Source organism: Mobula hypostoma, chromosome 8 (assembly GCF_963921235.1).
Source record: "Mobula hypostoma chromosome 8, sMobHyp1.1, whole genome shotgun sequence".
In the NCBI taxonomy this organism is placed as follows: Eukaryota; Metazoa; Chordata; class Chondrichthyes; order Myliobatiformes; family Myliobatidae; genus Mobula; species Mobula hypostoma.
In genome coordinates, this window is record NC_086104.1 from 73,458,166 (window position 1) to 73,470,302 (window position 12,137).

Consider the following 12,137-nt stretch of genomic DNA (forward strand, 5'->3'; position numbering starts at 1 on the left):
TTCCGTCATTTTCTGTTAAATGCCACTTCTAACATAATTCATTAAATATTGTGTCATTTGATATTACAAACCTATCCACATTTCAAATATATGTACTTAACTGACTGTGAAATATCTGTAGCTTCCTGAGACCACGAGAAACATTATATAAACGTCAGTTTTCCTTTCTCTCATATTGGGCATAACGTATTAGCTATTTCTAGAAGGGTCCTCAGGAGAAAAGAAGATTTATAGCAGTTGGTAAATGTATCATTTAAGATCTGGAGAATGGTTTAGTAAAGGAGTGAAGAACATCTTTAGACCTATACATCCATTGTTGCAAATGACACATTCACTATATGTTTCGATATGTATGTGACAAATAAAGCTAACCTTTCTTTCTAAAGAAAGTATTTTCTGATGATTTACGAAGGCAATTAGTTAAGGCTTGGTGCCATAATGGTAACAGGAATGGAAATTGAGCTGTATCTCAGAGTATCAATATGCTATAGTCATACTTTATATTCATAGTCATACTTTATTGATCACAGTTGCACCATAAATAATTAAATAGTAATAAAACCATAAATAATTAAGTAGTAATATGTAAATTATGCCAGGAAATAAGTCCAGGACCAGCCTATTGGCTCAGGGTGTCTGACCCTCCAAGGGAGGAGTTGTAAAGTTTGATGGCCACAGGCAGGAATGACTTTCTATGACGCTTCATGTTGCATCTCGGTGGAATGAGTCTCTGGCTGAATGTACTCCTGTGCCCACCCAGTACATTATGTAGTGGATGGGAGACATTGTCCAAGATGGCATGCAACTTGGACAGCATCCTCTCTTCAGACACCACTATGTTGTCTCCAGTCTATCAGTTGAGAACTCTTCCAAAGTCTTCCAAAGAACGTGGAGCCATGGGACAATGAGTTCAACATTTAGTATGCCAAACAAGTATTTTGTTGCTCTATATATTTCTCTTCTCCAGAAAGATGTGGATGCATTGTTGTTACCATAACCAAGGCTAATTTTCAGAGTTCGGGAAAATTAAGGAATTCAGGCAGAACGGGGCTTGGGATAAAGCTCGGCTGTGACTTGCCAAATGGCATAGAAAGCTAAATGGACTATGAAATCACCTCCTGTGCCGACTGCTTATGCTTGCATTAATAGAGAAACAGGTGTTAAACACATCATCTCTACATTTAAAACTAGAAAGGGACTCCCTCAGTTGGATCAGAAGTTCCAGGATTTGGACAATATTATAGGAAAGTAGATATATTCTTAGGGTACGATTATATATGACATGGCAGCCAGTAGGTGGCTGTGTACCTATCCCTTGTTTTTCTTGCTGATAGAGGTTGCTGACTTCAAAAGTGCCAGATTATGTAGATAAATCACTGCAATGCAATTTGTAGGTGGAAAACACAGCAGCCAGGAAGTGCTGAGAGTGAGGGAATTCATGTTTTAGACGAAGAATAGGGTGCAAAATGTAGACCATGAGTGCTGTAGATTATGGTCTACTTAAGATGCTTAAGGCATTTTAAAAGAAATGATTCTTTCTTTCTACTTATCATTTCTCCTCAAGAGAGTCCAGAACAGTAAGGGTGATTTAACTAGATTTGAGCTGCGTTATTCTGTGGTGCTTTCAAGAAGCAGTTCTTCACAGAAATGGTAGTAGAAACCTGGAACATTCTTTCCCAAACAAATGTTGAAACTCTGCTAACTGAAGATCATACTTCTGAGATTGCTACACAAAGGACAATGGAAAAAAGGCAGGTGGAGGGAGCTGATCTATTTTCTTAAGTGATGAATTGTGAGGTTGGGTGTCCTTTCACAGTTAATAAGAGGTTGGGATTGCTTGCTTCCTTTTCATTTCCCTTTCCAGATGCTTGGTGAGATTGTTCTATTTCAAACAAGGTAATGGAAATTTGAATGAAAACACAGTAGGTCAGGCAGCACTTGTGTAAAGTTAAACATCTCATGATTCACATCCTAGGCCCTTTATCAGGGAAGGGAATTTAGTTCAACGAAATGTGCAATGCATGAATTGTAATTTTTTCACCAAAGTCAATGTAATAGCATTAGATATGAAAGTACAGGGATCAGTGTATAGAGTCATACTGTTCACTTGTAGAGCCATTGGCTCATCTAGTCTGTGCTGGCCTGGTTTTCGTTCCATCTACTTGCACGTGGATCATAGCCCTCCAAACCCTCTCCCATCCACGTATCTATCCTAACTACTCTTAAATGACCATTTTCAGTAGCAGCTCATTCCACACTCACACCACCTCTCTGAGTGAAGAAGATCCCCCTCAAATTCCCCTTAAATATTTCACCTTTCAACCAAAACCTATAACCTAGTCTCATCTGACATGAGGGGGGAGTAAAGTCCTAACCTATTTAATCCTACCCTATTGCACAAGACCCAGCAACATCCTTGCAAATTTTCTCTGTACTCTTTCAAGCTTATTGATATCTTATTTCCCCACAATTTTATAATGTATTATAAATGATGTGCAGAATTTCCTTGCTACTATTCAATACCACTGTTTTGCCTGAATATACAAATATATACAATTCAAAAGCTAGGCTTTCATCTTCAAAGATTTGACTTTGGGTTATGTTCTTTTTAATATAGCAGAGCAGAAAATAAAGTAGGTACCCGCAATTACAATATGCACCAAGTTTGATCATTGAATAATAACCTATTAATGTACCATTGGTCTGATTTTGAACTATTCCACAGTAGAGAAATAACTCATTTCATAGGGAATTGGCAATGAAGGAGGTGGGTGTATATGACTCAGTGTTATCCATTCAGAATGTAAAGTGCTTTTGCCAGCCAAGATAAGTTTGCTATTAATTTGGGTAAGCTACAAAAATATGCTCAAACCATTGCCTGTAAATTGGAAACACACCTTTTTATATAAACATTTACCACAAAAATATAAAGAAAAACTGTCACTGCTTTGCTTGCAAGATTTCACTTTTAAATTTCGCACACCAAAATTCTTTTACAGTGTCACAAACTGTACATAAAATTTGCAGAATTACATTATCTGTGTAAAAAATTGTCATTTAAATTTAATTATTTACTGACAATATACAACAGATGAGTTTAAAATTGTGACAAGGTGTGATGACTTTGCTACAGGAAACATTACTTTCAGTAGTTTTAAAATCACAAAGCAGCTGGGGTGTACGATTTGGGGATGTAAGACCGACATGCAGCGTTTACTGAGGATAGTTTTGTTTCAGCAGATTCTTCAAGCTTCTCTCCACTGCTTCATCTAATTCTTCCTCCAACTCCTCCTTCTTAGACATGGCCAGTTTGGATTGGTAGTCATTCACTATTTGGTCTATGTAAGGAGCACTTTGAGTCCCATGTAACATTAGGGTCCATTCTTTGAGCACACCTTTCTGCACAGTGTCACCAACAAAGCCAACTTCTAGGACCCAAGTTCCTCTGGGGTCTTCTCCCCAAGTGTGTGTTGTCATGAAAGGCCACTTATCAAAACCCACCTTGGAGTCATCATCCCTTGGCCTTTGGCTGAGCAGAATGGATTTTGTGCCCATGGGCGAAGTCATGTTGATGTTCAGGGCTCCTCGCCGAGTGGCATTTACAGTTATCACAGCTTGAACATGTTCTAGATAGCGGACAAAATTACCCCTCCCTTCACACACATCAGTTGATATTGTAAGGATCAGCTTGTCTTCTGACGAGATTGTCCTGGGCAAATAAAAGAAAGAAAAGCACAATTATGGAAAAGAAGACTGGGACTTGCACAACCCTTTCCCAACTTCGGAACATCCTAAATCAATTCACTGTGAATAAAGTGCACAAATGATTTCAATAGAGGAAACGTTGCTCATTTGCACACAGGAACATCTCTGAAATAATAATGTGATAGTGGCCAACTTAGCTACTTCAATTAGTTTTATTGAAAGATAAAGGTTGGCCAGAAAATACCTGAAGCTGATGTTGGTACTTCAGTTCAGCACCTCATCACTGACCATCTCATTTGGAAGTGCACCTCTCTCTTAGCATCAGCTTGATATTTGAACTCACATCTCTGAAGTGGGATTCAAACCTGCATCCACCTGACTTTGTGGCCAGTTCAACCATGTCAGGTATTTCATCATGAAACACGAACAAGACCTTAACAATTTTCCTAAATAGCAAGGCTGTTATATGATTGGTTGGTTATGATTTGTTGCGGGAGAGCTGGATTTACACGTCTCAATCCCACATCATCACGTGACGCCCCCCGATTGGTTGGTTATGGTTGTAGTTTATTTCTGTGCGCTTTGAACCTATCTTCCAGGGATAATGGTTTTATGATTTCCATAGAACAATTATCAAGAACAAAGGCTCCGTTTTGGGGATTCCTGCATTAGTACAACTTGAAGGTACAGCTGAAGTATTCACGTTGCTCCTCAGAAGTCCTTCTGAGTGCTGACTCTGCTAACAAAGTCAAAGTCAAGTTCACTGTCATATGCACATACACATGTAGGCACAGAAGAAAGTTACGTGCAGCATCATCCCAGGTACAGTGCATCAAAGACATAACACTCACAAGAAAGACAATAATTAAACGGAGGATGAGAGGTGACCTGATAGAGGTGTATAAGATGATGAGAGGCATTGATTGTGTGGATAGTCAGAGGCTTTTTCCCAGGGCTGAAATGGCTAGCATAAGAGGGCACAGTTTTAAGGTGCTTGAAAGTAGGTACAGAGGAGATGTCAGGGGTAAGTTTTTTTTTTACACAGAGAGTGGTGAGTGCGTGGAATGGGCTGCTGGCAACATGGTGGAGGCGGAAACGATAGGGTCTTTTAAGAGACTCCTGGAGAGGTACATGGAGCTTAGAAAAGTAGAGGGCTACGGGTAAGCCTAGGTAATTTCTAAGGTAAAAACATGTTCGACACAGCTTTGTGGGCTGAAGGGCCTGTATTATGCTATAGGTTTTCTATGTTTCTAAATATTGTTGGACAAAATTATAAAGAAAGAACATGATTAGAACAAGGAGGAAAAAAACAAAGTTCTACAGCGCAGAGTGGTCATAGTGTTGCTGTACTGAGGCAATGACCAAGGTTGTGCAGGTAGGTTCAAAAGCCGAATGGTTGAAGGAAAGTAGCTGTTCTTGAACTGGATGGCGTAGGATTTCAAGCTTCTGTACTTCCCACTTGGTGGTACTTGGAGACTAATAACCTTAGTGAAAGGACACAAGAAGTTGGCAAGCAAACCATTCATCTGTATGAAGCCTGTTATAATTTTATTACAAACTTGATGGGAAAAATCATATCACCACCTGGAGTTACGAACATTTTTGTGAACTTTGACTAATAAAAAACTGATTAAGAAGCTGCCAGGGAAATTCATCTTTGAAATCTCACCCAGTTAGCAGTAGGATTACAATGGAGAAATTTGTACACTTCACAACGTGGAACTGCTCTGTACATCTTTGCCAGGGCTGATCCTTCTCCATCCACCATTCAGAAATGATGCTGAATGAATCAGGATCTCTTGTCCCGATCCACCTCTCTGCTCTCTTTCACAACTTTAATATAGCAAAATAAAATGCTGAAATCTCTATTGGTAACACCATGGTTTGATAAAGAATTTTCTAGTGCGTCAGAACCAGACATTATAGAATTAAAGTGACTGAGAACATTTTTTTTTACACAGCAAATGATAATCCAGGATGTGCTGACTGAAAGAACACAGTGGAAGAAGATTCAATAGTAGACTTCAAAATGGCTATAGGGCTTTCATGTACAATAGTTGAAAGGTGAAAAAAAAACAAGAATGCTCCGGGGAAACAGGAGAGTGGAACTAACTGGATCAGTTTACCTAGAAGCAGCACCGAGATGATGGGGTAAAAACAGCTCATGTTAAATATCATCCTGTTATGATTCGAATAAGTCTTCTTCCTCTCCGACCAAATGGCCACTTAGATTTCTCTGGAGAGACCTAGGTGAACATCAGCCTTTTCCCCTTAAATTGTATCTCTGAAATCCCTGCCTCATAAGACATGATCAAGGAAACCTGGTCACATCACATCCAGAAAAATTTGCAGCTTACCTTCAGGTAAGTCCAAAGGCACCAACATGCAGCATAAACACTTGCATTTGGATCTTAGTGCTAAACAAATGCAAGAGTATTACCTTCCACTATCCTGCCATTTGGTCCCTTCAGGTGAGGGGAAATATAACAGGTAGCTGACAATCTACTGAGCCAAATTTAGCACTGGATACCCAAGACAATTTTCTACCTGACAAAGCAACACACACAATGTCTTAGAGGAACTCAGCAGGTCAGGCAGCATCTATGGAAATGAATAAACAGTCAATGTTTCAGGCCAAAACCCTTCTTCAGGACTACCTGATAAAGCCTGCCAAATGCATAAAAGCTGCCAGACACAGAAATAACTATTAACTGGGCTTCTAGAAGTCAAAGATACATCCATCACGACAATAAACCTGTGAATACAATATAACTGCAGAGGCTCTGTCACAATGGTCGTTATAAAAACCACTTTGTGACTAAAGTTAATCTAACAATCCATCCATTCTTTTTCTTTAGCCACAGGAAACTTTCTCCTTCAGTGCAACACAAAGCATCATGACAGTTCAGTTTTAGAACCAAACAAATCTGTTTCTCCAGCCAGCACTTACAATTTTTTTTCTTTTGTTCTGTGTTTTAGTTTAACTAATCTAGTTTGAGGCCTAAGCAGTTATTAAGGTATCTGACTGTAGACTAACCACCCTGTTTCAGCACTGCAAACGTAACTCATGTAACTGCTTGGGAGGGGAAATTAAAATCATTCATTACACATAGCAGCACGCTTAAGAGGATTACTCCACCTCTTCATATGGGAAAGGTGCTATGCAGATTTCAGGATACAGTGGTTTCTCTTGGACTGCCCACAGTAAATGCTTCCTTAGCAATATGCACAACAAACTTTGCACAATGTACTGTTTACATATTAAATAGGTAATCATTCAGATTCATTTATTTCTCACAGGTACGTCAAAACATACAACCAACACAATCTAACGATGTGATGGGGTAGTCTGGAAGTGCTGCTACGCATTCTGGTACCAATACAGCATGCCCACACTACTTGGCAGAACAATACAGAACACATCAAGCAACACAACAACAGCAAAACAAGGCCGGATCCTCCTTCCCACACACTCATATACACAGTCCTCCCTCTCAGGACAGGCCATCTTCGGCCTCCTGCAGACTCGTGGATTTGTAGACATTGGACTTCGACTTCCCCAATGGACTTGCAGAGACTCACAGACACAGTCTTCTGCTGACTTACAATCGACCAATGGACTTCACTCTTTGGCATTGACCCAGGACCCAGAGATGACAGCAAATAAGGACTCTGGATAAGGACCCCAAATACTAGGCCACAAACTCTGGACTTGCTGATGACAGGATCCTGAACACTAGGCCTCAAATTCCAGTCTTATTGATTCGCATACCTAGAGAGTCATTGGCCCTTATGCCTCCTGCCTACATGGAACTCTGATCTTACTGACTCAGGAGGTGCCACTAGCCCTCATTCCCAATGGTCTGCTGGCCCGACATCTGACCATGGATGTCCCGCATCTGCGCCGCTGCCCTTCAAATGCAGAGTGCAGTACTAGACTCCAGTCTGGCCTCTAATTTCCCCACATCCCTGTCCCTAAACCAAAATCTAACCCCCAACTCCCCTCTCTGCCCAAAAACCATCCCTGAGAACCTAAAAACAATTAATTCTGAGCCACACACACAAAATGCTGGAGGAATTCAGTCGGTCAGGTAGCTTCTATGGACAGACATCCCACCCCTCCAGGAAGTTCCGGGAGTCTCCCACATATGAATAGTGGCTCCCTGATGCCCGCAAATTATATACAATATCATGGAAATCAACTTTTTTGAGAGCGAGCAAGCGAAAGAAAGCAAGTGAGAGCGAGAGAGAGAAAGCAAGCGAGAGCGCGAGAGCAAGCGAGAGAGAGAGAGCGCGAGAGAAAGCAAGTGCGAGAGAGAGAGCGCGAGAGCAAGCAAGTGCGAGAGCAAGCGAGAGAGTGCGAGAGAAAGCAAGCGAGAGAGAGAGAGCGCGAGAGAAAGCAAGTGCGAGAGCAAGCGAGAGAGCGCGAGAGAGAGTGCGAGAGCAAGCAAGTGCGAGAGCAAGCGAGAGAGCGCGAGAGAAAGCAAGCGAGAGAGAGGGCGAGAGCAAGCAAGTGCGAGAGCAAGCGAGAGAGCGCGAGAGAAAGCAAGTGCGAGAGCAAGCGAGAGAGCGTGAGAGAAAGCAAGTGCGAGAGCAAGCGAGAGAGCGTGAGAGAAAGCAAGTGCGAGAGCAAGCGAGAGAGCGTGAGAGAAATCAAGCAAGAGAGTGTGAGAGAAAGCAAGTGCGAGAGCAAGCGAGAGAGCGTGAGAGAAAGCAAGCGAGAGAGAGAGAGCGCGAGAGCAAGCAAGTGCGAGAGCAAGCGAGAGAGAGCGAGCGCGAGAGCAAGCAAGTGTGAGAACAAGCGAGAGAGCGCGAGAGAAAGCAAGTGCGAGAGCAAGCGAGAGAGCGCAAGAGAAAGCAAGCAAGAGAGAGTGCGAGAGAAAGCAAGTGCGAGAGCAAGCGAGAGAGCGCGAGAGAAAGCAAGTGCGAGAGCAAGTGAGAGAGCGCGAGAGAAAGCAAGCGAGAGAGAGAGAGCGCGAGAGCAAGCAAGTGCGAGAGCAAGCGAGAGAGCGCGAGAGAAAGCAAGCGAGAGAGAGAGAGCGCGAGAGCAAGTGCGGGAGCAAGCGAGAGAGCGCGAGAGAAAGCAAGCGAGAGAGAGTGCGAGAGAAAGCAAGTGCGAGAGCAAGCGAGAGAGAGTGCGAGAGCAAGCAAGAGAGCGCGAGAGAAAGCAAGTGAAAGAGAGTGCGAGAGCAAGCAAGCGAGAGTGCGAGCGAGAGAGCGCGAGAGAAAGCAAGCGAGAGAGAGAGAGCGAGAGCAAGCAAGTGCGGGAGCAAGCGAGAGAGCACGAGAGAAAGCAAGCAAGAGAGAGTGCGAGAGAAAGCAAGTGCGAGAGCAAGCGAGAGAGCGCGAGAGAAAGCAAGCGAGAGTGCGAGAGCAAGCGAGAGAGCGCGAGAGAAAGCAAGCGAGAGAGAGAGAGCGCGAGAGCAAGCAAGTGCGAGAGCAAGCGAGAGAGCGTGAGAGAAAGCAAGCGAGAGAGAGAGAGCGCGAGAGCAAGCAAGTGCGAGAGCAAGCGAGAGAGAGCGAGCGCGAGAGCAAGCAAGTGTGAGAACAAGCGAGAGAGCGCGAGAGAAAGCAAGTGCGAGAGCAAGCGAGAGAGCGCAAGAGAAAGCAAGCAAGAGAGAGTGCGAGAGAAAGCAAGTGCGAGAGCAAGCGAGAGAGCGCGAGAGAAAGCAAGTGCGAGAGCAAGTGAGAGAGCGCGAGAGAAAGCAAGCGAGAGAGAGAGAGCGCGAGAGCAAGCAAGTGCGAGAGCAAGCGAGAGAGCGCGAGAGAAAGCAAGCGAGAGAGAGAGAGCGCGAGAGCAAGTGCGGGAGCAAGCGAGAGAGCGCGAGAGAAAGCAAGTGCGAGAGCAAGCGAGAGAGAGTGCGAGAGCAAGCAAGAGAGCGCGAGAGAAAGCAAGTGAAAGAGAGTGCGAGAGCAAGCAAGCGAGAGTGCGAGCGAGAGAGCGCGAGAGAAAGCAAGCGAGAGAGAGAGAGCGAGAGCAAGCAAGTGCGGGAGCAAGCGAGAGAGCACGAGAGAAAGCAAGCAAGAGAGAGTGCGAGAGAAAGCAAGTGCGAGAGCAAGCGAGAGAGCGCGAGAGAAAGCAAGCGAGAGTGCGAGAGCAAGCGAGAGAGCGCGAGAGAAAGCAAGCGAGAGAGAGAGAGCGCGAGAGCAAGCAAGTGCGAGAGCAAGCGAGAGAGCGCGAGAGAAAGCAAGCGAGAGAGAGTGCGAGAGCAAGCAAGTGAGAGCGCTCCGTGGCAGAGTGTTCCAGGAAAAATAGAAAATATAAAACGTACGTCACCCTAGACTACATTAAAGTGTACCCCTGCCTAATAGGGGTCAAAAATAATGACAGTGTTGCTCGCTGCACTGTTTGCAACAGTGACTTTTCTATTGCCCATGGTGGGTTAAGACTGTAAAAAACATGTTGAGGTGAGTTTAACAGCTGTCATTCGTTCATTAGCATAGCTACCATTATTTAAACTAGCTGGCTAGCTGCTAAGGAGCTACTCTATTGCAGACACCTCTCCCGGAAATCTCCCGCAAATTGATGGTGCTACCTCCCGGAAATCAGTTTTTGCAGGGTGGGATGTCTGTATGGAAATGAACCAACAGTCATGTTTTGGGTCAAGACCCTTCATCAGGACCAAAAGGACTTGGACCGAAATGTCAACTGTTTATTAATTTCCATAGCTACTGCCTGACTTACTGAATTCCTCCAGCATTTTGTGTATGCTGCTCTGGATTTCCATCAACTGCAGAATCTATTGTGCTTAAGCCTGAGCCATGACCGTGACAGAAACTATAGCTCAGTTTCCCCTTGACCAGAAGTTCCTGTTGGACAGATGCCTTTTTGTTTACATTGTGTGTACTTGAGCCTGCTTTAAAATATCACTATTTCTTGAATTGTTAAAGATTCCAAGATCCAAACTCCTGAATGTTTACAGGAAAAAATATCCTCACACAGTGGGTTATTAAGACCAGGACAGGGTGGAAGGGTGGTAGAAGCAGATTCAAAGAGCTCTTTAAAAAATAATTAAATATTTAGGGGTCAGAAATAGCTCAGGGGTACAAGAGTGAGGGAAAAAAAGTACTTTTTTTGAAAAGTACTTATCGAAAACCAGCATGATGAATGCCATGCCAAAGCCAAGGTGTAAATTAAGATATAAGGGACATATCTGAATCCTTTCTCAAAAGTTGTTGGCAATGAACTTGGCAAGCATGTTGTCACTTAACACTAAAATTGCTAGAAGAGTGTTACCATTCTGTGAGGTTGATTTCAGTCAGGGTCAACTGTACCATAGAGGTGTTAAAGGAATGGAATTTGTAGGCAGCTGTCTGCCCCAATGCACGATTTTCATTCCTACGATACACATTGAAATCACAACTGTGAGAAATTAAGTACAGAATAATTCAACATAACTTACTTACACAATTAGTTTTTTAACTTCAATAACTTGATGAATTCAACCCCTGGGTCATGTGAGGCTCCCTTGGGGGCTAAAGTATGGGTGTGAAGGTAGATAAAGAACATTGTGCTTGTACTCTTTTGAAAAGATTTCATAATGAACTTACTGAAATTTTAATTTTTATGCTGGCGATTAGTAAAGTAAGTCCAAGTTAATAGGAGCGTAACTTCAAATACCAAAGGAGCATAAAGTAAAAGGGGCTGAGAGAGATTTCAGGCAAATTTTTGCATATATAATGATTTATTGTGGAGAAGATTAGAAAGGAAGTAATTGTTTCATTGATGTAAAGAGAAGCAAGTAGTTATTTTTCTTGATGACGAAAAGAATCTGGTATGAAGATACAAGAGTAAACTTATTGCTGTGTTTCTAAAGGTTTTTAAAGTCTCCTGGGACTACGTTTGGAACAGAACAAAGGAGGCCAGCACTTACTGAGGTTCTTGAATCGATCCTCCAATACAGTGGAACCTTTCAGGAACTGTTCTCCAGTCTTTGGCCATTTTTACCATAGCTCCAGCGTCAAGAACGCCATAACCAAAGAGGTGATTGAACTCTAGACCCACGCCATTTCTTCTCCATTTATGAACATCGTCATGCAGCTGATTGCGCTTGGATGTCAGCACAGTCAGGTGCTGCATGTCTCGCCACGTTAGATTTGGACTGAAAGACAGAAGAGTGGGGACATTGTATCAGTGTACATGGCCGTTGTCAGAAGCAGCCATCAGAAGGAAATAACTGAACTTAGACAGTGACTTTCAAAGCCACTGGATCCCACCACGCACATAGCAACTATCAAATAACTTTTGAGCTGTTCCCACATTATAAGGCAAGGAAAAAGGCAAACAACTTGTATACCAAGAGACCACAAACAGCATTGCTTTAATGATCAAATAACCTATTTTGACTGAGGGAGGAATTAGCAAACGGCTAATGGCTGCTCTGCATTTCATCTAAATAGCACTATAGTATTATATATATATAACTTTGCAA

At 43.0% G+C, this 12,137-nt stretch overlaps 1 protein-coding gene across 1 annotated transcript in view; it reads right to left on the reverse strand.

The window, feature by feature from the left end:
• Nucleotides 1-511: 511 nt before the first annotated feature.
• The window catches only part of pcsk2 (proprotein convertase subtilisin/kexin type 2), an 82,095-nt gene continuing 70,469 nt past the window's right edge, over nucleotides 512-12,137 (reverse strand). Inside the window, exons 11-12 of the mRNA XM_063056130.1 lie at nucleotides 11,580-11,807; nucleotides 512-3,709 (exon numbers count right to left, since the gene is read on the reverse strand). Of these exons, the coding sequence (XP_062912200.1) occupies nucleotides 3,214-3,709; nucleotides 11,580-11,807 (724 nt within the window). The 3' untranslated portion in view covers nucleotides 512-3,213. The remainder of the gene's footprint in view (nucleotides 3,710-11,579; nucleotides 11,808-12,137) is intronic.